Source organism: Mustela erminea, chromosome 6 (genome assembly GCF_009829155.1).
Source record: "Mustela erminea isolate mMusErm1 chromosome 6, mMusErm1.Pri, whole genome shotgun sequence".
NCBI lineage: Eukaryota > Metazoa > Chordata > Mammalia > Carnivora > Mustelidae > Mustela > Mustela erminea.
Window position 1 is genome coordinate 128,556,784 of NC_045619.1, and position 25,074 is coordinate 128,581,857.

The 25,074-nt window shown below is 40.0% G+C and overlaps 1 protein-coding gene and 1 long non-coding RNA gene across 2 annotated transcripts in view; one reads left to right on the forward strand and one right to left on the reverse strand.

The window, feature by feature from the left end:
• The window catches only part of LOC116594351, a 48,527-nt gene that overhangs the window by 10,472 nt on the left and 12,981 nt on the right, over positions 1-25,074 (reverse strand). Inside the window, exons 2-3 of the long non-coding RNA XR_004287179.1 lie at positions 23,408-23,577; positions 17,304-17,413 (exon numbers count right to left, since the gene is read on the reverse strand). This is a non-coding gene — a long non-coding RNA (uncharacterized LOC116594351). The remainder of the gene's footprint in view (positions 1-17,303; positions 17,414-23,407; positions 23,578-25,074) is intronic.
• The window catches only part of GPR158 (G protein-coupled receptor 158), a 420,682-nt gene continuing 406,434 nt past the window's right edge, over positions 10,827-25,074 (forward strand). The window contains exon 1 of the mRNA XM_032349655.1: positions 10,827-11,749. Coding sequence (XP_032205546.1) covers positions 10,848-11,749 — 902 coding nt within the window. The 5' untranslated portion in view covers positions 10,827-10,847. The remainder of the gene's footprint in view (positions 11,750-25,074) is intronic.

Consider the following 25,074-nt stretch of genomic DNA (forward strand, 5'->3'; position numbering starts at 1 on the left):
ATCAGCAAATGTAATATCATTAATAGGAAATGGGTTCATACGAACTAAGATGATACTAGGTAGACTCAAAGGATGATTCTAGAAAATCAAGTTAATTATGGAGAATACCTAGAATTAGTAGTTCTTTTTTTTTTTTCCTTTAAACAAACGTTACTGAAGTACATTTTACATATCACCCACTTAAGTGCACAGTTCAATGATTTCAAGTAAGGTACTAGTGCTACAGCTATTACCACCAGTTTTAGGGCATTTTCATCCCCTATGCCAGTTTACTGCTGGTTCTTGCTCCCATTATCAGGCCCAGGCAACCAACAATCTACCTTTTTTCTCTATAAATCTGTCTTTTCTGGACATTTCATATAAACACAATAGCTGGTCTCTTGTGTCTAGTTGCTTTCACTTAGTGTGATGTTTTGAGCTTTATGCATGACAAAGTCTGGGTCAGAGGTTTGTGGATTTAATTTTTATGGCTGAAGAGTATTCTATTTTTTTTAAAAGATATTATTTATTTATTTGGCAGAGAGAGATCACAAGTAGGCAGAGAGGCAGGCAGAGTGAGAGAGGAAGCAGGCTCCCTGCTGAGCAGAGCCCGATGCGGGGCTCGATCCCAGGACCCTGAGATCATGACCCGAGCCAAAGGCAGAGGCTTAACCCACTGACCCACCCAGGCAGTGGATGTATCACTCTATTATATGTACTATAGTATATGTACCATTCTATTATATGGATGTACCACATCGTGTCTATCCATTTACAAGCTGATGTACTGGTAGGTCATTTCTAGATTTTGGCTATGATGAATGGACATTCATGTGCATGTCTTTGTGTGGACATGTACTTTCATGTCTTTTGGGTAAATACTTACGAGTACAATTGTTGGGTCATATGGTAGTTTATTTTTTGCTTTTTTGAGACAGTGATAATCTGTTTTCCAACGTGACCATGCCACTTTTCATTCCCACCAGCAATGCAGGAAGCCTCCTGTTCTTTCCCAGCCTCACCAACAGTTGTTAATTGTGTGCTTTATTTATTATATTCCTTCCAGTGGGTCTGTAATGGTACCTCGTGGTTTAAATTTTCACTCTCTAAAGACGAATGGTGTTGAGCCTCTTTTCATGCACTCTTTAGCCATTCGTATGCCTTCTAGGAGGAATTTGCATTCAGAAATTGGTAGTATTTAAGACTTTAAAGGAGACATATTTATAGAAGTCTTCTCAATAAATAGGGTTAGCTTTTATAAATGCGGGCATAGAACTGGAGTATGCAAAGTACTGAAAAAGGAAGAATGTAAACATAGCTGTGGCCAAATGTAGGGACTCCAAAAGGTAGTGGCAGGCTGGTGGGTTGGGGAATTAAAATTTATAAATGGTCTTGAATGCCAGGTTGAGTAATGCAGTACAAGAGGGATGGTAGCAAAAAGGGACAGGATTTTGATGCCTAAGAGAAGTATTTGCGTTAAATATGTATGTACTAATTTTCTTGTTTGTGACCTAACAGTCTCACTTACGTGAGTCTGTCAGTAATCTCAGTCTATCAAAGAACCGTAGGGAAGAAATAGATCCCAATGATCTATTGGTTTGTCCAATCCAGGAGGAATATAAATAAGTATAACTCATTTTTGCTACATGCATATAGTTTCTACCAAAGATCACAAATTATTCTTCAAGGAAAGAGATTCGCTTCAGTTCTTGGTTAATCCATCTCAATTAAAGATAACCTCGACATTCAGAAAAGCTTTCTTGTTACAGTCTTATTTCTTTCGTGAATTTAATTAAATTTTAACTTTTTTCTCTAGAATATCTGACTTGAGATACAAAAACAAACAGTCGAAACAGCTCCTTTCCGTCACATTTGGTACTCATGATACAGCAGATTCTTGAAAATTGTTTCTCTTTTTAGCCTTCTGTTCTCTAGTCTGCTTTTTTCTATGCAGTATATAAGAACTCATTTCTGCAGAGTGCTCATGAAGAACCCATTTCTTCCCAGACGCTGTGATACGTGATGGCCACGTATACTTGAAGTCAGACCCATTACCGAAGAACATTTATTGACACAGGGAACAAAAGAAGCTGGAAGCTTCTTGTGCCAAAATTTCTTTGAAATTCTTACGTGTCTGAATAGTGAGCTGTTGGTAAAGACCAGGCAAATTTTCCTTGAGGCTATGTATTCCAAAGAATACCTCAAAATGACAACTAGAAACAATGTTTATATGGCACAGGATTCAGACTTCTGTATCACAGCAGTGATATGGGACATTTGCAAGACTGTTTTGTGCCTGAACTCATGCTTAGGTTTGTCATTATCTTAGCCTGAAGTTATTTCCCTCAGAATAAGGGTAGCGATACTCTTCTTCTTCTTCTTCCACTACATTTTGTTGCAATATCTTTTTGTGTTAGGTCTCCTTATTTTATTTTTTCCCATAATCCAGGTATCTGAAATTCCAACAATATCAACATTACAGGATTAACTTCCCCCACCTTTTTAAAAATAGGTAAACTTTAACAAGTGACATAATATTATTGTAAACTTGTTTTTTTTTTAAACTTCTTTTTTTATTAAGTTTTTTTTTTATTTGAATGTAGTTGATGCACAATGTTACATTAGTTTCAGGTGTGCAACATAATGACTTGACTTCTTTATACATTATGCTCTATGCTCACCACAAGGGAAGCTACCATTGCCACCACGCCATGCTCTATGCTCACCACAAGGGAAGCTACCATTGCCACCATGCCATGCTCTATGCTCACCACAAGGGAAGCTACCATTGCCACCACGCCATGCTCTATGCTCACCACAAGGGAAGCTACCATTGCCACCACGCCATGCTCTATGCTCACCACAAGGGAAGCTACCATTGCCACCATGCCATGCTCTATGCTCACCACAAGGGAAGCTACCATTGCCACCATGCCATGCTCTATGCTCACCACAAGGGAAGCTACCATTGCCACCATGCCATGCTATTATAATATCATTCATTATATTCCTCATGCTGTGCCTTTTATTCCTGTGATTTATTCATTCCATAACTGGGAGCCTCCATCTCCCACTCCTCTTCATTCATTTCGCCCACATCCCCAACCCCTTCCTGGTGGCAACCATTAGTTTGTCCTCTGTGTTTACGGGTATGAGTCTTCTTTTTGATAAACTTGTTCTTTATAAGGTTGTTTGGGTTTACAAGTTTCTGCTCTTCTTCAGTGGAGAATTGCCATCAGTCCGTATCTCTTATGTGTCTACAACATGCATTGTGGATGTGGTCCTGGGCACTTGAAGTTCCCAACTTTCAAAAGCTGCTGCATTAAGATGGAGAGCCAAGTCCCAAACTGGACATGGAGTAAACCTTTGTTATGCTCAAGATAATGTGCTGATGAAAACACTATCATAGACTATCATAACACACACATAGCTGTGGCATGGGAGCTTCCCTCCAAGAAGGGAAGCAGACAAAACTCAGCAAAGAGAAAATAGTCCATTTCCCATCTCTTTCTATCCACAAAGCTCCTTTTCCAGTAAATTTTGTTTCAAATTCTTGAGTTGTTCTTACTTCTTAATGAGAAAGGGAGCCAATCCTTCTATTAAATAGAATTGGGCTTTCAGTAATTTAGTGGTTTTTGTTTGTTTGTTTGTTTGTTTTTTGTAAATGCTGTACTAGTTCTTTCCAGCATTGTTGGATGTTTGTTCAGAGACCTGGAAAGCCATTAAAGGAAATACTTTGCCTTCACACACTCAGGATTTTCCTACATAAATGCCATTTCCTGGTGTTCTCTTCCCTTGTGGTCAGACAGTTCTTCAGGTGTCTTTAGGTTTACAGAACCATTTTGTGTGCATGGAGGCATGGAAGATTAGGGGAAACTAGCAGTTTGGGCCAAAGCCTCAGGGACTCGGATACTGTTTACCAGTACTTAAAAAAGATGTACTTTATTGGGAAAGAGAGAACAGCCCAAGTCATGACTTTATAGTGGAAAGAAGAGGAGATGACTCCCGAAAGAACAGGAACGTTTTTAGAAGTGATGCTGACAGGGAGTAAGAGTTTTAAGGGTAAACTGGAGGCAGATGAGAATAAACTGTGAAGTAAAAAACATAAACATCTTGGGTAAACTTTCTAAGCCGGAAATAGAAAATCAGAGAGTTGGGTTTTTTTTTTTTTTTTTTTTTCCCCTGAGCAGATTTCAGGCATATTTTCATCCATTCATGTTGACTTTCTTCTTTTCCCATGTGAAATACAACGGAGAGGGGAAGCAGGTGGATGTGACAGATCACACTGAGGAGAAGTACCGTGCAGAGCTGTGGTTCTCAAAGAGTGACTCCCGGACCAGCAGTAGCAGCATCTCTGGGGAACTTGTTAGGAATGCAAATTCTCCAGACCTACTGAATTGGCAATTCTGTGGCGGGTATGGCCACTGATTTGAGCTTTGACAAAAGCTCTCCAGGTGAATCTAGTGCACATCAGTGAGAACCACTGGGGATTAAAAGTATGATCTCTGGAACCAGACGGCTGCATTTCTTAGGGCAATTCTTTGTTTGTTTTGTTTCCCCATCTGTAAAATGGAAACAGTATCAAACTCAGTTCCCTAAGGAAGACTAAAAGAGCTCACCCCTCTCAGATCCGTAGTACAGTGCCTGGTTACTGTGTTCTATAAATGTTCGGATGATGATGATGATGATGATGATGTTAATATTAATAAAAAATGTTCTTTATTGATGTTAATTTCATTGTTATTCATAGGCTTTATTTCACAATTAATAACAAGGCTTTGCGTTTCACAGGAGTTCTTCTTCCCCAATGGCTTAGAGTTATTTTCCATGGCTCAAGGCAGTATTTCTCAGCATGTGCTCTGTGGACCATTTGCAACAAGATCAGCTGTTGTGATTATTAAAATGCAGATTCTCAAGTCTTCCCCAGATCCACAGTGGTATTCAGAATTCTCTAGTGATACTACTATACCCAGAAATTTCAAAACTACTGCTCTTGGAGAACAAAGACCATGACCATTTTGCAAATGGGTACATGGGGCACAGGGTGGCATATGTTTAGGGAAATCCAGAATCTCGGTAAGACCAGGAATAAGAATTGGATTTCTGAATTTGTGTCACATCGATAGACTGTGCCGTCCCTTTGTAGTGTTATTTGCTTTATCAGGAATCTGACTGGGGTTTGCCACTTTGTGTATTGAGGTCCATCATTATTTAATCTGAAAATAACTTTTACCTTGCAAATCTAGAACTATTAAGGATGACAAGTTCTTGGAAAATACAACTGGCCCATGATCTGTTGCTTGGCTGCAATCATTCTGGTTGTGAGTGTATCTAACACATCACTTTTTTTTTTTTTTTTAAGATTTTATTTATTTGACAGAGAGATCACAAGTAGGCAGAGGCAGGCAGAGAGAGGGAGAGAGAGGAGGCAGCAGGCTCCCCGCTGAGCAGAAAGCCGGATGCGGGGCTCGATCCCAGAACCCCGGGATCATGACCTGAGCCGAAGGCAGAGGCTTTAACCTACTGAGCCACCCAGGCGCCCCTAACACATCACTTTTATGGTACAGATGAAGCAGAAGGGCTCGGAGAGGTTGAGGAAATTGTTAAAAGTCATGTAACTGGATGATGGCAGAGCCAAGAGTAGATGTTGGTCTCCCAACTGCCAATGTAGTGTCCTTTCACCATATCCCACTGTCCTAATCCTTGCTAAATTAAATGATTTAAAGTTGCACTTAAATTTTTAAAAATAACTACATACACTGCTCACATAAAATCTGGTCTCAGCAGGTTTTGACCTCCCTTAATTTCTTTTTCTTGAAGATATGCAAACATCTCACCCGCACACACACACACACACACACACACACACACACACACACAAGATATGCAGACATCACATCTTTTTTATAATATTGATAAATTAGTCATATGACAACCAATAACTCATGACTCCAGTGCATATTGCTTTTTCATCAGTCCACACTAAACCATTCTCAGGCAATTAGACTGACTTCTCAGGCTGTGATGAAAAGCTTTGGGCCTTTTTGCGGAGGGCCGATAGGTCTTGTATGCATTGTTCTATTACGGTCAAACTCCTATGTGGTATCCACATCTGTTTAGACAATTTCATTCTTAATTTTGAGGCCACACAGAGGTATTTATCTATATGTACAAATTATTTTCACTTAATTGGTGGTGGGGGTCGGGGTGGGTGCTATTCATGCCAGAATCACTTGATTACTATATAAAATGATTTTCTTTTTGTCTCAATTGTTTTTACTTGTCATATTATATATGAACTTTAGGTTATTGAAGTTATTTTCTTCCAGACCTCTTTCCTGTTATGAATGGAATATTTGTAGTCTTAGTGGACTCATATATTACTCCCTCTAACTAAGTTTCTTTCCATCTTGTCTTTAGCTAGTTCATTACTATCTACCTAACTGCTCCTCATTCTTGAAGTCTCAGCTCAATTGTTACCTTTTCACAGAAGTCTTTCTTTTCTTTATCTCTTTATATAGGAAGGTCCCTGTCTCCATACACTGCAGTATTTATCACTCTACAGTGTTTATTTTAAAAAAAAAGTTATTTTTATTAACATATAATGGATTATTAGCCCCAGGGGTACAGGTCTGTGAATCGCCAGGTTTACACACTTCACAGCATTCACCATAGCACATACCTTTCCCCAATGTCCATAACCCAACCACCCTCGCCCTACGCCCCTCCCCCCAGCAACCCTCAGTTTGTTTTGTGAGATTAAGAGTCTCTTATGGTTTGTCTCCCTCCTGATCCCATCTTGTTTCATTTTTTCCTTCCCTACCCCCCAAACCCTCCACGTTGCCTCTCAAATTCTTCATATCAGGGAGATCATATGATAATTGTCTTTCTCTGATTGACTTATTTTGCTCACCATAATACCCTCTAGTTCCATCCACATCGTTGCAAATGGCAAGATTTCATTTCTTTTGATGGCTGCATAGTATTCCATTGTATGTATATACCACATCTTCTTTATCTATTCATCTGTTGATGGACATCTAGGTTCTTTCCATAGTTTGGCTACTGTGGACATTGCTGCTATAAACATTCAGTTGCATGTGTCCCTTTGGATCTCTACAGTGTTTATTTCTTCACGGCACTTACCACTATATGTAATTTTTTTAAGTTTGTTTTCTCTTTTTATTATGTCTGTCTCTACACAGTTGATTGTAAGATCCATGTGTCTATTGTGCAGAAGATTGTTTAGTTTGCCCCAATAGCAACCCTAATGCCCGATATGGAGTAGAGGTTCAATCAGCATCTGTTGAATAAGTATGTCTTTGTGAGTTGGTATGGAATCTTGTAATTTGTTTAGAGGTGTATGAGTATGTGTTAAATCTTGGTCTCTTATAAAAACCTCTTCTGGATTATTTCCTTTGTTGATGGATGCTGACATTGACAAAGGGTTGTCTACTACTCAGCTACCTTGACTCCAGACCTATTAAATGGACCAGGACTCCTTATCTCAATCTTGTGTGTACTTAGGTTTCTAGAACATTCAAGACCACAATGTGCTATCTTCTTGATTGAGCCTGTATTCTATGGTAGCCTCTGGCCACATTGGAGATGTCGCTAGTGGGAAATGCCTTGTGTTGTAGGTGTAAAATATACATTGGATTTTGAATATTTGGTATAAAAATGTAAAATATCTCACTAATAATTGTTAAATTCTTTACTTATTGAAATATTATTTTGGATATATTGGGCCAAATAAAATACATTATTAAAATTAATTTTACCTTTTTTATTTTTTTACTTTTTTAAATGTGCTACTGGAACATTTAAGATTATATGTATGAATCACATTTGTAGCTCACATTATATTTCTATTTTTGGCATTGTTCTAGACCCAACTAGTCTACCTCCATTATTTGACAGTATAGACTGAGGGTAAGCCACTGAAGGGAATGCTAAAATTCCAAAAGCCTCTCATAGTGTGCTCTTCTCTTGACAAATGTTAGCGAGGGGAGGGCTGGCACCTCTGGAGAGTGGCTTAGGTACCATTCAATATTCCTTCAGTGTTAAGTCATGAAGACCAATTTGTGTCCTAAGACCTGGAAACTTTAAATGTCTGCCAGTGATCATAAATCTTGTTTAGGAGAATGCTGGTACCAGAACCCAAATCTTTTATTATGTTCAGTCATTGAATTACTTATAGAAGGGCATACTAATAAAATTATATTCTCTTTTTTTAAAAATCCCATACTGGACAATTTTAAAGAACTGTTAATAAATTTTATATGTTTCCTAAGAATATCAATTAATGAGGAAATTACATTTCAATTCTTAGCTTGCTATATAGATTGAAGATCTTATTATATACTCTGATAAATTAAGCAAACAGAAACTCCTGTTACTACTGCCATGTGTGCTACAGTAGAGCATTAAACCAGGATGGCATTTATTTAGCAAAGGAGTATACACTGCAAAGCAAATTTTAAACAGAAGTCGGATATGAACATGAAATCTACTTGTAAATAAGTATAAATCTAGTAAGCATTCTTTGCATAAGTATACAATTTCACTTGGCGATCACGTGCTATAGTTTGGAAAACTTGTTACTCGGTCTCATTCGAAAAGTCCTTGTCACTGACCTATTAGGCAAACTTTTCTTCTTAGGTAAGCATGTGGATTTAGAAACAATTAGCTTCATCATTACGATCTTTTGGTTCATTCATTAATTTATCAAATATTTAGTGAGAACCTACTATGTACGAGGCAGTTCTGTGAGTTCTAAGTGCTCAGGATACTACAGTGACCAATATAGATGATATTTATTTATTTGACAAAGAGACAGCGAGAGAGAGAACACAAGCTGGGGGAGTGGGAGAAGGAGAAGCAGGCTTCCCACTGAGCAGGGAGCCTGATTCGGGGGCTTGATCCCAGGATCCTGGGATCATGACCTATGTCGAAGGCAGATGCTTAGCGACTGAGCCACCCCAGGCGCCTTTACAGTGACCAATACAGACAACTTTTTTTTTTCCCTTTGGAACTTACATCTCACTGCTCTCAATAGGGAGGATGAAATGAAATGATAAAGTAAATCTAAGCAGTGTGATCCCAGAATGCCATTTTTGTTGGTTAGGAACTGAAGTAAATTTGGGATTATCTGTCTTTCTTGGGGAATATGAAAACAGAGATGCCTGTAGGAAGTAGAGATCCATAAAATATTACATATCCAGTAGTAATTAGTATTTTCTGAGTATCAGAAGACATCCCTAAAATTTCAAATAAAACAATTAGACTCTGTTGAGGGATTTCCCAGTAATGGGGGGGGGTTCACATATTATTCAGCTTATTATTATTATACATAATATTATTCTGTATCTCTTATTTCTTTTGCTGGAGTATCCCAACCTGTAGTTAACTCGATGTCTTGGTTCTCATATCTATTAACTCTAAAAACTCCCAGTCAGAATGACTTCCCTGTTCAGTCAACACAGACTCAGTCATTCTCATTCTCTCACATCTGAGTCCCACCTCTGGCACATCTCCGTTCACATACTCATTTGCATATACTTTCACATCCCCTCTGTCCTGGCCCCCTTTCAGGCAAAGGTTCCTTAAATATATCTTTTTTTTTTTTTTTTTCTCGAAGCTCAGCCGGTAGATGTCTCCACTACTCCCTCATAGCTAAGACCTTGCAAGTAGCTTTTAATCATTTCTTTAACCGACAATAAGGAGGAGGATTTGATAATTTGCCTAAAATGAGCAGATGCTCGGGAGGACACGTCTCCATCCTACGTCCCCCCCCCCTTCGATTTAAGTCAGGAATGAAAACTCCTTTCTCCCTCTTTTCCAGGCAAAAGAAAAGGCTGATTTAGCTAAGCATGCAAGACGCCAACACCCTCCTCCTCAGTACGTCCAAGTTTCCTTCGCTCTGAGCCACAAACGCTCTGCTTCTCCCTTCACTCCCGCCCACCCCACCCCCTCAGGTTTCCGAGTCATCAGGGAACGCGAGTGGGTGAAAGGACTCCGTGCTGCTGCATCCCGAGCCACCGCCTCCTCCTGCGCCTCCTCCGTGCCGCCTCGGGTTCAGCACTGGACAGCTCCCGCCCCAGCCCAACAAATGGCAGTCGGCTGATTGACAGAGGAGCCGACCAAACAGGGAAGAAGACGGCTTGAAGCCGCCCCTCAAGGGTTTGGTTGCGGCCAAGCTGCCTCTTTAAACAGGCTTTCCTCCGGAGCAGGGGGAGACAGGAGTGTGGTTCGTGGCCAAACCTGAGGGCTCCCATGAACCAGTTGCCTGGTCCTATAAACTCCAGAGAGACCACGTCTTAAAAGGAATCTCCGCTCTTTGGGACTCAGTCCTGCGCTCGCGGTGCGGATCTGTGTGCGCGCGCTCCGCGCCTCCGGGCGAAGCGAACGAGGAGGAGCCAGAGCCGGGAGGCGGGAACGACCTGCCACGGGTGAGATGATGGAGCAGCGTCTTTGGCGGCCGCCGCGGCAGCAGCAGCAGCAGCTCTCGAACACACCTCAATGAGCGCGGCGGTGGAAGCTGCTGAGCAGAAAGACGTAAGCAGGCTAACTATAGCCGCCGGGAGTGAGAGGGGATGTAACCTGTTCGGCTCAAGGCTGTGAGGTGCGTAATCCCGAGCCGACCCATTATGGAGCGGGTGCAGCCAGCGTTGCCACAGGTGATTTGATTTCCTGTGACGGTAGCTCAGCCAGCCGGGCCAATTCCGAAACATTCTTATTTTGAAGTCCCTTTCGACTGGGTGCCATTTGGAGAAGGCGGCCGACTCCTAGTAAAAGTCTTACTGTTGATAAATTGAACAAATTTTAAAAAGTGTCTCCCGTTACCTCCTTTCGTCTCTGCGAAGCAGATGGGAGCCATGGCTTATCCCTTACTCTTCTGCCTCCTGCTTGCTCATCTGGGATTGGGAACTGTTAGCACCGGCCGCGACCCTCCGGGACGGCTGGATTCCCCTCGAGAGAGAACTCTGAGGCTGAAGCAGCACGCCCAGCAGCCGGCTCGAGCCTCTGCCTCGGACCCCTCGGCTCCCTGGAGCCGCTCCACCGACGGCACCATCTTGGCGCAGAAACTCGCCGAGGAGGTGCCCATGGACGTGGCCTCTTACCTCTACACCGGGGACTCCCACCAGCTGAAGCGAGCCAACTGCTCCGGCCGCTACGAGTTGGCGGGCCTGCCGGGGAAGTCGTCAGCCCTAGCCAGCTCCCATCCCTCCTTGCACGGGGCGCTGGACACGCTGACACACGCCACTAACTTCCTCAACATGATGCTGCAGAGCAATAAGTCGCGGGAGCAGAACTTGCAGGACGACCTGGAGTGGTACCAGGCACTGGTGCGGAGTCTCCTGGAGGGCGAACCCAGCATTTCCCGGGCAGCCATCACCTTCAGCACCGAGTCGCTGTCCGCGCCGGCCCCGCAGGTTTTCCTCCAGGCCACCCGCGAAGAGAGTCGCATCCTGCTCCAAGATCTGTCCTCCTCGGCACACCACTTGGCCAACGCCACGCTGGAGACGGAGTGGTTCCACGGCCTGCGGCGCAAGTGGAGGACCCACTTACACCGCCGAGGCTCTAATCAGGGCCCCCGGAGCCTGGGCCATAGCTGGCGGCGCAGGGACGGACTTGGCGGGGACAAGAGCCACGTCAAGTGGTCTCCGCCTTATCTGGAGTGCGAGAACGGGAGTTACAAGCCCGGGTGGCTGGTCACTCTCTCCGCTGCTTTCTACGGGTTGCAGCCTAACCTGGTCCCGGAATTCAGGTAGGGAGTGGAAAAAAGGCAAAAACAAAACAAAACCAAAAAAAAACAAAAAACAAAACCCTCCTTCCGGTTTCGCGTTGGGGAAGGAACACTTGGCTGTGACACTTAACGCCGCCCATACTCACAGCAGAGACCCAGGCTGGGGGACACCTTTCACAGGCGCCTGTGCTTAGGGACAAGAAGCGCCCTAACCTCTGTCAGCTCAGTGAAAGCTTCTCTCAGATCAGTTTCCCTGCAAGAGGCAGGGAATTGGGGAGCATTTGGCAGAGTGGAGAGAAATCTCTGATGCCGGAGGGCTTCTTTTCAACCCTCAGGAGATCAGGGAGGGGGTTCCCGTCTGGAGGTGATTGGAGGGAAGCTGGAGGGAGTGCGCCGCCAGGCAGAGTGGCCAAGATGGGATGAGAGAAAAGAAAGCAAGAAGACAGAGTTTCTTGCTTCTGCCACTTAGGGGTAGTCTCTTCCTGCTTCCTATGTGTGTAGTTCCGCACACCAGTCTGCAGTTAGTCAGTTACCAGAGGGGGTGTGATTAAAACAGCGAGTCTCCTCTGTAGTTCTGTCCCCTCAGCAGTGAGTCAGTCTCCACAGCAGAGCTGTTTCCAGGACCCACACTTGACAGTGAGGTCAGTGTGCTCCTCCTACCATCTCCCTCCAGTCTCCTTCCCTTCCCCTCTTCCTCCTGTTCTCGGTGTCAGGCATACCTGAGGGCTCTCCAGTCCTTCACCTGGTCACACATTTTATCAATGAACCTGACTGAGTTATCTGGGGGAGGGGAGGATTCGTTCTGACTGAATTCGCTTGGGGAGCTTGTTCGATATTTAATCACAGTTCCTCTGGGTTTCCTGTCTAAAGGTATAGCATTTGTGGGGAGATGAAGAGTTTGCAAGTTAGCGCGGGTCACTTCTGTCCTGGGAAATGCCTGATCTTTTTGGTGAGGAACGTCTAAGAAATAGCACTGAAGAATGGATGTGAGGAAGGAATAGAAAGGGAAGAGTAGAATCTCCAAGGACAGCCTGAGAGAGGACTATAGATTGAGTGGGATCCTCCCTGATGGGGGGCTCTGACAAGACCTTGGTGGTTGAGGTTGCTGCTGTACTTTTGGGGAACTTAAGCAAAAGTGAGAAACGTGTGTGTGTGTGTGTGTGTGTGTGTGTATAGGCATGCACACGTACCTTCATGCTCTATTTGGCACAACAAGGACAGGGGGCCAAGCTGGTGAAAGATACCAGGCTGAGTACTGGGTGGGCAAAAGGGGAGATCAGAAGGCTTGTCTTGGCACTGTCATTTACAGCTGGATGATCCCCAGTAAGTTGCTTAACTTCTCTGGGCCTCAACTACTTATCTACCAAGTGAGGGAGTTGAACTAGATGGTCTCCAGGGAGCCATCTAGCAATAAAATTCGGTAGCTTTTAATGCCAGCAACTCTTGAAAAGGCAAATGCAGAAAACAACCCCTTTCTCTGATTCTGTATGACTATGTTAAGAGTGTGTGTGTGTGCGCGCACGGATGTCTGCATATGTTTCTATCGCTTTTAAAGACCTTGTCTTAAGCGAGAGTAACTCTTTCCTACTTTCAGGATAATCTCATTTCCTCCTGATTTCTGCAGGATCCTATTAGTAAGAGCTGAGCTGGGCTTTGAGTCTTTGTCATATTGTTTGCTCAGAAGAGGAAAGATCAGCAGATGCCATTCACTGCCAACAAATTGTTTGTGGCCTTTGGATAAGTCCTTTTAGGGAGACCCAGTTCCCAGGATTAATCTATCATCTGTTATCTGTGTATCCATCTATCCATCCATCTTCATATCTATCTATCTATCTATCTATCTATCTATCTATCTATCATCTCTCTATGTATCTATTACATTTACCTTGTCAGATTCTATTGTAACTGCGTTGTGTGCATTATCTTGCTTAATTTTCACAGCTCCATGAGTTAGGTTTTATTAGTTTCCCTATTTTACAGAAAAGGAACCTGAAGCAGGGAGAGGCTAAGCTTTTCTCCTGAGATTTCACGGCAGGTAAGTAGTAGAGCCAGGATTTGGGCCCATTTCATACTTTTAACCACTCTGCTGAACTCTGTTCTATGAAGGTGTTCTAAGAATGCTGCATATCATACAGCTGATGCATAAGAATACATGTATTTTTAAGGGTCAGATGTGGGACCAGGGAGGAGAACCACTCATTTTCAGAATAATTTCTCTTAAGGCTAAGAAAGCATGAGTCACCTAAGAAAACCCAGTGTCTCCTGCCAGCCAAGATGAAAGGCCAAGGACATAAAGCATCTGAGGTTGTGAGGGCTTACACGCCCCCCACCTATTTTTTGGACTACATTCAGAAAGTAGTTTGTTTCCTCTGGCTGAATTTCTTTAAGTGCTTTCATAGTCATCAATGGTGTTCTTTAGCCAAGGCACGATGCCAGGCTATTTAGTATTTGGCTCTCTGCAAAGCTGGTTTGTCCTGGCAGTATGTATAGAAAGCAGAATAAGTGCACTCCTGTGAATGCCTTTGCCCCATGTCTCCTGCCCCTCAAATGCTGCACTGAGGATTTGCACAGATGTAAATTATAGGAACTACAAGAAATCTTAAAGAGATTAGATGGTTCTCCTGTTGTTTCATAGGTAAACAGACAAAACCAAAAAAGTAAAGTGACTTGTCCAAATCACAAATCAATCTTATAGTAATGACAAAAACAGGATCCAGGCCTTCTATCTCTGGTTCACACTATGGTTGATACATATAGACCTAAATCATATTTCTGTGGCTCTCAGAACCTTGCATACAATGCAAAGAGTTTACTCTTCATCTCTATTCAGGACAAAAACATCAGCTCATAGAACACAGCTGTTGAATTAAAAAAAAAACAAAACAAAACTGTATAGGGGCACCTGGGTGGCTCAGTGGGTTAAAGCCTCTGCCTTCGGCTCAGGTAATGATCCCAGGGTCCTGGGATCAAGCCCTGCATCGGGCTCTCTGCTCAGCAGGAAGCCTGCTTCCTCCTCTCTCTCTGCCTGCCTCTCTGCCTACTTGTGATCTCTCTCTCTCTGTCAAATAAATACACAAAATCTTTATAAAAAACAAAACAAAACTATATAGTTTATTTCATACACTGGAGATAATATCTAAATGAGACTTTCCTGTCTCTTCATACTCCTATAAGGCAAAGGTTTTTTGTTGTTGTTGTTGTTGTTTTATGATCTAAGATGTACACTCTAAAATTCTATAATATAAGCCAATAATACTGGCACAGTACAGGGCAAACCTCAAATGAATTTTTGGAAAACCATGATTAAGAGATCTACAAAGTTTTTTTTTTTAAAAGATTTATTTATTTATTTGACAGAGATCACAAGTAGGCAGAGAGGCAGGCAGAGAGAGAGAGAGGAGGAAGCAGGCCCCCAGCTGAACAGAGAGCCCAACATGGGACTTGATCCCAGGACCCTGAGATCACGACCTGAGCCGAAGGCAGGGACTTTAACCCACTGAGCCTCCCAGGCGCCCCTTTACATATGATTTTAAAGGTATTTTGAACCTCCACAATGTTATTTGCAAAAAGGCTTATCTGTAATGAAAAACCCATTGATAATAATTTTCTTATGGAGGAGATAAGGAAAATCTTTGTAGTTAAAATTTTCACTTAAGATCAGTTAGTTAGTATTTTCTCAGGTCTCACTTACAAAATTCAAGCATTTAAATTATATTTTATTTTACAGAACATAAATCCCAAACATGAGATTTACAAGTAATGTGAGATCATGGTTAACCATCTTCTTATATTAATGTTTATCACTGTAAAATACCTCTCAGGGTAAATTTTATTCCCCTTGGTTTCCAAATTATACAAGTATTTTAAAATCAAAGACTTGTTTAAGATTCAAATTGGGGGACGCCTGGGTGGCTCAGTCCATTGGGCCTCCCCACTGTTGCTTTCACTCAGGTCATAATCTCAGGGTCCTGAGATTGAGCCTTGTGTTGGGCTCTGTGTTCAGCAGGGAGTCTGCTTGACTCTCCCACTGGTCCTCCCCCACAAAATAATAGATAAATAAATAAATATTTTTTTAAAAGACTCACATAGGAAGAGAAATTTATTACTCATTTTTTTAATGGCATTACTTGCTCTAACCAAGTGTCTCATAGATGTTTTGTTATATAGTATAAACATTTTAATTCTTATCTTTCAACTCTGCAAAAGAGAGAGTAGTAATTTAATGTATACACTCAGTTGTTTATATTTTTTACATTAGGTTTGTGATGTCCTTACATTAGGTTTGTGAAATCCTTTGGTTTTGCATAGTTATTTTTCTTTGTGGAACTTAAAGTGATATGGAGTTGGATCCCATTTTCCTGAAATCATAGATATCTTCCTGTTGATAGTTGGTACTATTCAGTGCTTAGGATGGATATAAGGTACTTAACTGCTGAATTTAAATTAAGGTAAAGGAACCTTTGGGAACTCATTATTTTTTGAAGAGCTAAAAGGGACATAGGAGTTCATTTGGTTTCTTTCATCTTCTCAATTTGCAATGAAGGAAACGAGACCCAGAGGGCTAAAGGAACTTGCTAGAGTGGCACAGCTCTTTTGTGGTAGGTTAGAATTAATGGAAACCCATATAAACTTAGCACCTACTGTATGTCACATGCTTTATATATACCACTGCATCTAATTCTTTGTATTCTCAGGTAGTGACAGCTTCAGAAAAGTTCATCAACCTGTCCAACGTAACACAGCTAGTAAGTTAGGGATCCCAAATCAAATTTAGATGTATCCTGCTGTGAAGCTTATATTGTCTTTCTACTATCCTATGCTACAATCTCTTGATTGCCATCTTTGTTTTCACCTTGTTATTAAAAAATATAACATGTTAATGACTTGAAATAATATATTTGGCCCAAATAAGTCATATATGTTTATTATTTCTAGACTAATCATACAATTCAAGTATGTTGTGTAATAGGAAGAATATTAGACTTGACAGAACTTTGCCTCAAGTCTCAGTTTTGTCTCTCACTAGCTGCATTACCTGTCTGGAAATCAGCTTCTCCATAATTAATGGGAATGTCCCTGATGCTATCCAAATACCTTAATAATAATCCTTTGTTCTACACAGTCTTAATGGGTCTATCCAAATTGTCAACAAGTAGGGTTTGGAAACAGAGCGGATACACATAAGTGCAGTACATTGTGGAAATGAGACCACTGGGGAAGTAACATGCAGAGGAAGAGGAATCCATGTGGATGTCAGACTTGGTGTTGGTAAAAAAAAAAAAAAAAAAGTGATAGGGCAATGAAGGAAAGATCACAATAGTGTGGAAATCCCTTTTTAGAAACTAATGCAACAAACATTGATGTCACTGATTTGCTGAGGGGTTATTTTACTCCCTCTCCTTCACATACAACTCCCCTGCGATTCTGGAACAGATCTCTGCTTTCAACAGAAGATGGCACTTCACAGTATAAGGGAAATAACCATCTTGCTCCAAGCTAAACATATCCTATGTCTCTCTTGCGAGTAAGATAGTGGTTCAGAGGTTACCCACAGAAGCAGCACAGAGAGGCTTACCTGGGTTATAGATCAAAGAGTTTTTAGATGAACTTCTGCGCTTGAGGTTTTTGAGTCTCAATTACTTCATTGGTAAGCTGTGACTAGTAAAGTACATCTCCTTTGGGATTCTATAATGACCAAATGAAGAATTGGGATCACACAGAAAGTTCAACAAGTATTTTGGCTTCCCAAATACTTACCTCAGACATAAACTTTCTCAGCTTAGCTGAATTAAAGTCATGTGACTAACAGTCATTTATAATTTATATGATGGTTTTGTTTCATCCCTAATTATTGTGAAGATTTATAATGACAGTGGATCAGGGTAGAAACATGGGTCTTGGAGAGATATGTTGGCACCCGCTGGATTTTTTCTTTGACTCATGAGCAGTGGCTGCCTTTCTAATCCTCACTTTACCTATAAATTGAGGGAGTTGGTCTTAGCTGACCTGTAGGGCTCCTTATAACCCTAAAAGTCTATAATTATATACCTAACTGAACATATTACTTTAACTTTTGAACTTTTATTTGACTATAATACTGAAAATAGTTAATATATTTTTATTTAAATGAAGATCATGTTCATATATGTTCAATGTATGTTTTTATCATAGTCATTTATTCATAGAATATTTAGAGAAAGCCCTTTTGATGTATACTAAGTTGAGTATATATGCTAGTGGAAATGAGACATTTATTTATTTATTTATCTATCTCTCTCTCTTTCTTTTTTTTTTTTTTTGGAGGGCAGGGAATGCCATTTCAAAATAAGAATAAACATGATCTGATACTGCAGATCTTGAAAGATCCCGATTTTATTTAAAAGCAACACAAAGCTATTTTGCAGGTCTCTAATAGGGGGCGTCAGTATACCTGTGTAACTTCCCTCAAGATAACCAATGTTCAGGCATTTTGAAGCTCCTTGCCTACTCTTAACAAAAACCCACTTTCAATTCACTTGTGTAGTTGGCTAATTTTAACATTTCAAAAAGGGCTATTTATTGTGGTGCAGCAGTAGCACCGCATTACTTGCCATTTTGTAGAATGTCCATTTGGAAGCAGAACTGGGATTTCTGAGACTGCTAAATAAATAACGAGAGTATATGGCTGCCCTCTGGAGAGGGAACTGATGCCCTCATTAGACTGATTCCATAGCCTTAACTGCTAGATAAGTCAGATTTTACTTTCAATTTCAGAAAGGCAGCAGTTAGTTGTCCACCTTTCAGGGTTTTATGGCTACCCTTTTCCAACAAACATTGTGCTTTATGATTATATTGTAACATATTGCAACGCCAAGGAGTAGGTTGTTGACCTTCGTTTGTACTTGGTTGGTACTGAAGCATTAGGGCCCTGTTTGTTTTCTCTCTTCAGTTCTGGATTGGTATTTACAGGGTTATTTTAGCAGAATTACTGAGACAGCACCCTGGGATTTTGGTACCTTTGGCAGCTTGATGGCCACTATGCACAAGCAGGCAGCACACTGGTACTGAGGCTATGCCTGGAGGGTTTGCAGCCAACAGTGTTATTAAGCTCTTGTCCACAGCTTTGGCATATGCACTAGGGTGTGCGTGTGGGCGGGGGAATTTGTTCTCCTGCTCTTTTAGCCTTATTTGCTTTTCAGCTTTTTGTTAAAAAACCATGCCTCTGTATAATTTTCTACTTTTTCTGGACATTTACTCATCCAACAAGTCTTTTTTCCTTCAGGGAAAAAAAAAAACAATAAAAATATTTAGGTGGATAGTTTGTTCTGTGAAATACTTCTGTTAGAAGTCTTTCTCAGGTTCCTCCCCACCGTTTTCTACAATGCCAAGCTTAGTATAGGAGCCATGACGAACTTTCTTTTTTTGTATCAAAAGATATTATAGTGCCCCAAAGCAATTAAAGGATACATCTAGTTTTATCACTTTCATTATAGGTATAATTTACAGAAAACACAGAATTAGCTTCGATGGTCTGCCCCCAAGATCATTTTCCAAGCAAAAATTATCTACCTGTCAAAGAAGGCAATCTCTCTCTCTCTCTTTTTACATGGTTAATTATTACTTCTAATTAATTGAAATCCAGGTTATTTTCCTTCATTATAATACCTGTTATAACTTCCCCCAGTTAAAAACTGTAACTACAGTAAGACAACAAAATTTTAAAAAACTTCTGTCTAATTAGCAAAATATGCAGTGCACCTATAATTTAAAAGGAAACTTAGAATTACATAAGATTTTGGTTCATTTTTTTAACTTAGTTTTCTCACCATTTATGTGTTTTGTCCCATGGGTATGCCTCTTTACATTATTATGGAAGAACTTTCATAGAAAAAGGCAAGAGATTTATGTGACCTGAAGAGAAACCAGAGTATGGAAGAAGCTTCATAAAATATGACACATGGCTTTTGTCTGAGAAAGAGTAAAAGGTAATGTGGTATAGAATAATATATTTTACCAATTCTAAGCTGCGCTTTTCCCCCATTTTGACATCTCTTAACTTGAGATCTGTCTTATGATTGAGAGCAAGTCATTTTCAATTGACATACATTTCCTTTTAAAGGTATACAATTTAATATCATATATTTTCATTAATGGGATCTTATATTTGATTACTTTTATTGCATTAGGAAATGAGATAATAAATTCCAAGATCTTGATCTCTCCAACTATAAAGTTCTATTATTATCTGCAAGTTATCAAGATACAGCAAAATATGCATATCTAGACAAAATCTAGACCATCACTACTACATGCAAATTAGATTGCTATTTGTCTTCATAATAATTTTGTTTACAAAGACAAGCTATCCTAAGACATGGAACATTTCTTTTTTTTTCCTTAAGATTTTATTTCTAAGTAATCTCTACACCTAATGTGGGGCTTGAACTCACAACCCTGAGATTAAGAGTCACATGCTCTACCAGCTGAGCCAGCCAGCAGCCCCCCCACATTTCTTTTCAATGTATGTGAAATATACAAAATACTAGGCCAGAAGTTGCAGAAACTTTTATTTTCAGATTAGGTGGGGTAAGGATTATCAAGATCTTTCCCCACCATCTGGTAAAGGATTTCACTCACTCTGCAGGAAAATGCCTAGGACAGTGAGAATAAAAGACCACTTATAGACCCAAAATAGGAAGACATAGCTCTTTCTTTTCTACAGGGCTTAGAAGTTTCAGGGTGGAAATAAACACTTCATGTAGTCAGTAACTAGTTTTGTTTAAAAGAGACTTAAATGCAACTGTGGAGGCAAGTGTTTTTTCTTTTTTCTAGTTAGCTGCCTGAGTGAAGGGTTTGACTTTCCCTTATTTGATGCCTAAGACCATTGCACAGAGCAGGGTTTCTCAGCCTGGACTTTATTGACATTTCAGCCAGATAATCCTTTGTTGTGGGGACTGTTTTGTTTGTTTTAAGATGTTTAGCAGCACCTCTGGACTCCTACTAGATGCCTGTAGCAACCTCCTTGCCCACTGTGATAATCAAAAATGTCTACAAACATAGCCAAATATCACCTTGAGGGAAAAAATACCTTTGATTGAAAGCTGCTGGTGTAGAGAGAGTCATATAAACATGTTATTCTGGGGCTATTTACTTCAAGGGTTCTGTATGTATATGTATATATATGTATATGTGCGTATGAGTCTGTCAGATCACATTTCTGTTTATTCATTTGCTTGTTTGGAATGTCAGATTGTTTCATATATAGAACCTGATACAAATGAGAACTGGAAAATTTGATGGATCAATGTAATATGAATTTACACTTATATGTCATCAGGGCTCAGAAAGAAAAACTTGGCAGACTATTAGCAGAATTTGTTATTAACATGGTTTCACTATTTCTATGGTTACATGTCTTATATTTGAAGTTTCTCAATAAGAGATGCATTTTGAGAAGAAAATATGTGTGTGGGAATGGTAGGGCATTCTTTGAAGAAGAAAGTTTTAGTCAATGTCCTGGGAAAGCTCCTTTTTACAGAATTAGAATTTTAGAAGTCAACAGGATTTTAGAGATCATACAATCCAATTTATTGTAACTTTTACAGGTGAGGAAATTGAGACCCAGGGAAGTGACTGTCACTTGCACAAATCATAGGCACAAATAAAAACACCTCAAGTCATCAAGTAAAGGTTAATTTATATTCATTATTCACTGATCTCAAACATGGCTGATTATTAGGATCACCTGGAAAGCCTGATAATATGTTCCTAGACAGCGCCCCCCCCCCCCATCATGTGAATGAGATAATCTGAGGATAGGTTCAAAAGTCTATATTAAATACAAAGTCTTTATAATTCAGAAGTAATTGGTCTTTAAGCACAAACTTGGGAAGAAGCAAGTAGTGTTTAATAAGGTTGTAACATATGTAATCTATTCCCAAGATTTTAAGAATAAAAATTAAAAATTGTAGATGTTTAACACCTTCAGCTTTCAAGACCCCCAGAATTTGGCAATCCAGTATTGTGAATGATCCTATTGGTAGCGATAGAATGGATAGCAGGTTTTTTATGAAGGCTGAGAGATCACAGGTACTGAGCCTTGGAATGGTAGGCCACTGACTATTATGTTCTATTTCCCTCTCTTTTTTTCAGGTTCTTTGTTTTCACACCTTTAAGATAGGGGCTATCATGAAAGCAGCTGTTTCTTGTTATTATTATTTGTTTGTCCCTTTATGTAAAAGTCCTATTTTGCCTAACTAGTTCTACATGGTCTTCAAATGCAAGGATCACATTTTATGACTTCCCACATTCAGTGGCTCTTGAAATTTCCTTGCATATTTCAGGGATGCAGTATGGCTAGGAGGAAGGATTTTGGGATTACAAACCTACATCTGAATCCACAAACTTCCACTTTTGCTTACTGTGTGACACTGGGCAAGTCACTTAACTCTTTCCGTGTCTGCATCTTGAAAGGGTGTAGAGTATCTCTCATTGTTGTAGAGCGTAAACAATCACATATCTAAAGAGTTTAGGATAATGTATGGAATGTACTATTTTTTTTAGGAAACATTATAGAGCATATAACATGTGCCCGGCTAGGACTATAGATGCTGGGGATATAATAGTGAAAATGACAGATAAAGATTCCTGTCCTCATGGGTATTTCTTGTGGGGATAGGGGTAGATAGATGATTAGCAAACAAAACAAATATAATAAATAATTCTTGATAGAAACAAGTGCTATAAGGATAGGAGTAGATAATGAGATAAAATAGCTGAGAGGTAAGGTGAGTTTCATTAAGTGAGGTGTTCAGAAAAGACCTTTGAGTTAAGAAATGAAGGATAAGAAAGAACAGCTGTGGAACAAGTTGGGGAAACCATATTCCAAATATGAAACAATAGTAACAAAGGCTTGAGGCAGGGATGACCTTCAAGAATAGAAATAGAATAGAATAGAAAAGCTTCAAGAGTCGAAAGAGTTACTGGAATGTACTAAGAGGTGGGTAATGAGATAGAAGATGAGTAAGATATGCAGATGTTCAATAAGTTGTTAAAATATTGCGGCAATATAGAAACATACTAAGTATTTTAAAAATTTCTACTCCACGGGCACCTGGGTGGCTCAGTTGGTTAAGCATCTGCCTTCGGCTCAGGTCATGATCTCAGGATCCTGGGATCCCGCCCTATCTCGGGCTCCCTGCTCAGTGGGGAGTCTGCTTCTCCCTCACCCTCTGCCCCTACCCCCTGCTCATACTCTCTGTCCCTCTCTCAAATAAATAAATAAAATAAAATAAAAATTCTACCCCATAGTGATCTGTAAATTGTGGATTCATTTTCACTGTTTTCCCTTGGGTGGTTTTATCGTAGTGTTCTTATTTTATTTTGGTGCCTTTTTCTGTTTCTTCCTTTCAGTCTTGGCCTTCTTGCCACAGCCTTCTTTAGCTCTAAAAGCTTGAGTTTTCCAGTCTCTCTGATGAGATTTCAGTCAGAGAATAAGCTATTTCTAGTTGCTCCATTCTCAAATGTGAATGAATAAATTGGAATATGGAGAGGCAAGGGTGGTAGAAATCAAAAATCCAAAATTTCTTGCAAAAATAAATTGGGTGCTTTTCTTGCTCCCTGGCTCAAACCTGTAAGAGAAGCATTTTCTAGACACAGACAGCAGGAGAATAAGGGCAGAGGCACAGCAGGTTAACTCACCGGCAAAGCTTTTTTTTTTCCTCACCAGCATGCCTGGAATGACATCCTGCAGGTCGCTGACTTCTCTCAAGCTGGTAGCTGGCAGGTCTTGTCATTTGCCATTTCCTGACATTCTTTGTTGTCCTTTATGCTGAGGTTTCAGATGTAGAGGTCAGGGACTGCCTGAAAAACTGCCAGTGAGAGGCATTAGGTGGGGACTTGAGATTGGAAGGGCAAGGAGAGAGACCATAATCATTTATTTGGCCTTGAATTTGGAGGTAGACTTGCATGACAGGAAGTATAGGTAGGAATGTATCTCTAATGAGGAACACTGACATAGGAAAATAGGGATTATGGGTTTTAGGAAATAAAATAATCATTAGCTTCTAAAATGTGACACATGTGGTATTTAGCTGCTTTTTATTTCATTTTTTTCCTTTCCCTATTTTCTTCCTTATTTCTTTAATTATATTTTTAATTTTTCTACTGGTTACCTCGGTTTTTACACCCATAAATTTTAAATAGTATCTTTTATTTTTTACTTTTCTTTATCCTCCTACTTCTCTTTCTATTCCTGTATTTTTAGATAATTGAAGATGATGGCATTCATAACCTGTCACTGCAGTAAAAAAACAAAAAAACAAAAAATGTCTGTTCTTTGTCTATTCGTTGATTCTAAGAAATGAACCTTGAATAACTGAATCTGTGCATATTCAGAATGTTCTAAATTTCAAGGACCAATTGATTATCTCTTTCTAGACTAACTGCTCTTTCTAGACTAACATGCTACCTTGAGTTTACATGTGTCTGCGTGGAGACTTTTCACATATTGCTCCCCTGCCTTTGGAATTGCCACCTGCTTTGCCTTTTCATGTTAAAGAAATAAAAAAGAGCCATATATTTTACCTATTTCTAAGACCATCTAACTTTTTAATCAATCATACTATTTGTTGAAAGAAAATTTCATATTTTTGTTGAAGGCATTCTTGTTGGAGTCCCATAATCTGTATAAGTTGCTTTAGGTCTTCAGCAGAATAACCATCATGGAAATCTCACCAAATTATTGGAATTTTGAATCCGACTCTGTGTTGAATACAGGTCCTCTTATTTCTACAGTTCTTATTTTTTTATCCTGTGGAGTATAATTTCAAATACTTTCTAAGCATTTCAGGTACTTTCTAAGTAAAATTTCTAAGTCTTCCCATGTCTGAAAACATGTCTTTGTGCATGATTGATTGTTTGTCAGAATACAGAGTTATAGGTTCAAAGTCATTTTGCCCTCGGAATTTTAAAGACATTGTTTTCAGCATTCATTGATGCTGCCAAAAAATTTTGATATTAACCTGATTTATTACACTTTTGTAGGTACTTGTTTCTTTTCTCTTCATAGAAACTTTTAAGATCTTTTCTTTTCCCTTGGGGTTCTGAATATTCATGATGATATGCTTAGATGTGATTCTTTTTATTCATCAACCTTACCACTTAGTTGGCCCTTTTAAAGTTTTCCACTCAGAAATTTCTTTTGTGATTGCTTAAAATGACTTTCTCCTATCCTTTTCTTTTTCTGGAACTTCTAACAGTTAGATATTTGACTTTCTGGATTGATGTCCATATTTCTTAACTTTCCTCTCATTTTTTTCATCTTTTGCTCTTTACTTTTCCTTGTAGGAAATTTTCTTATTTTTTTT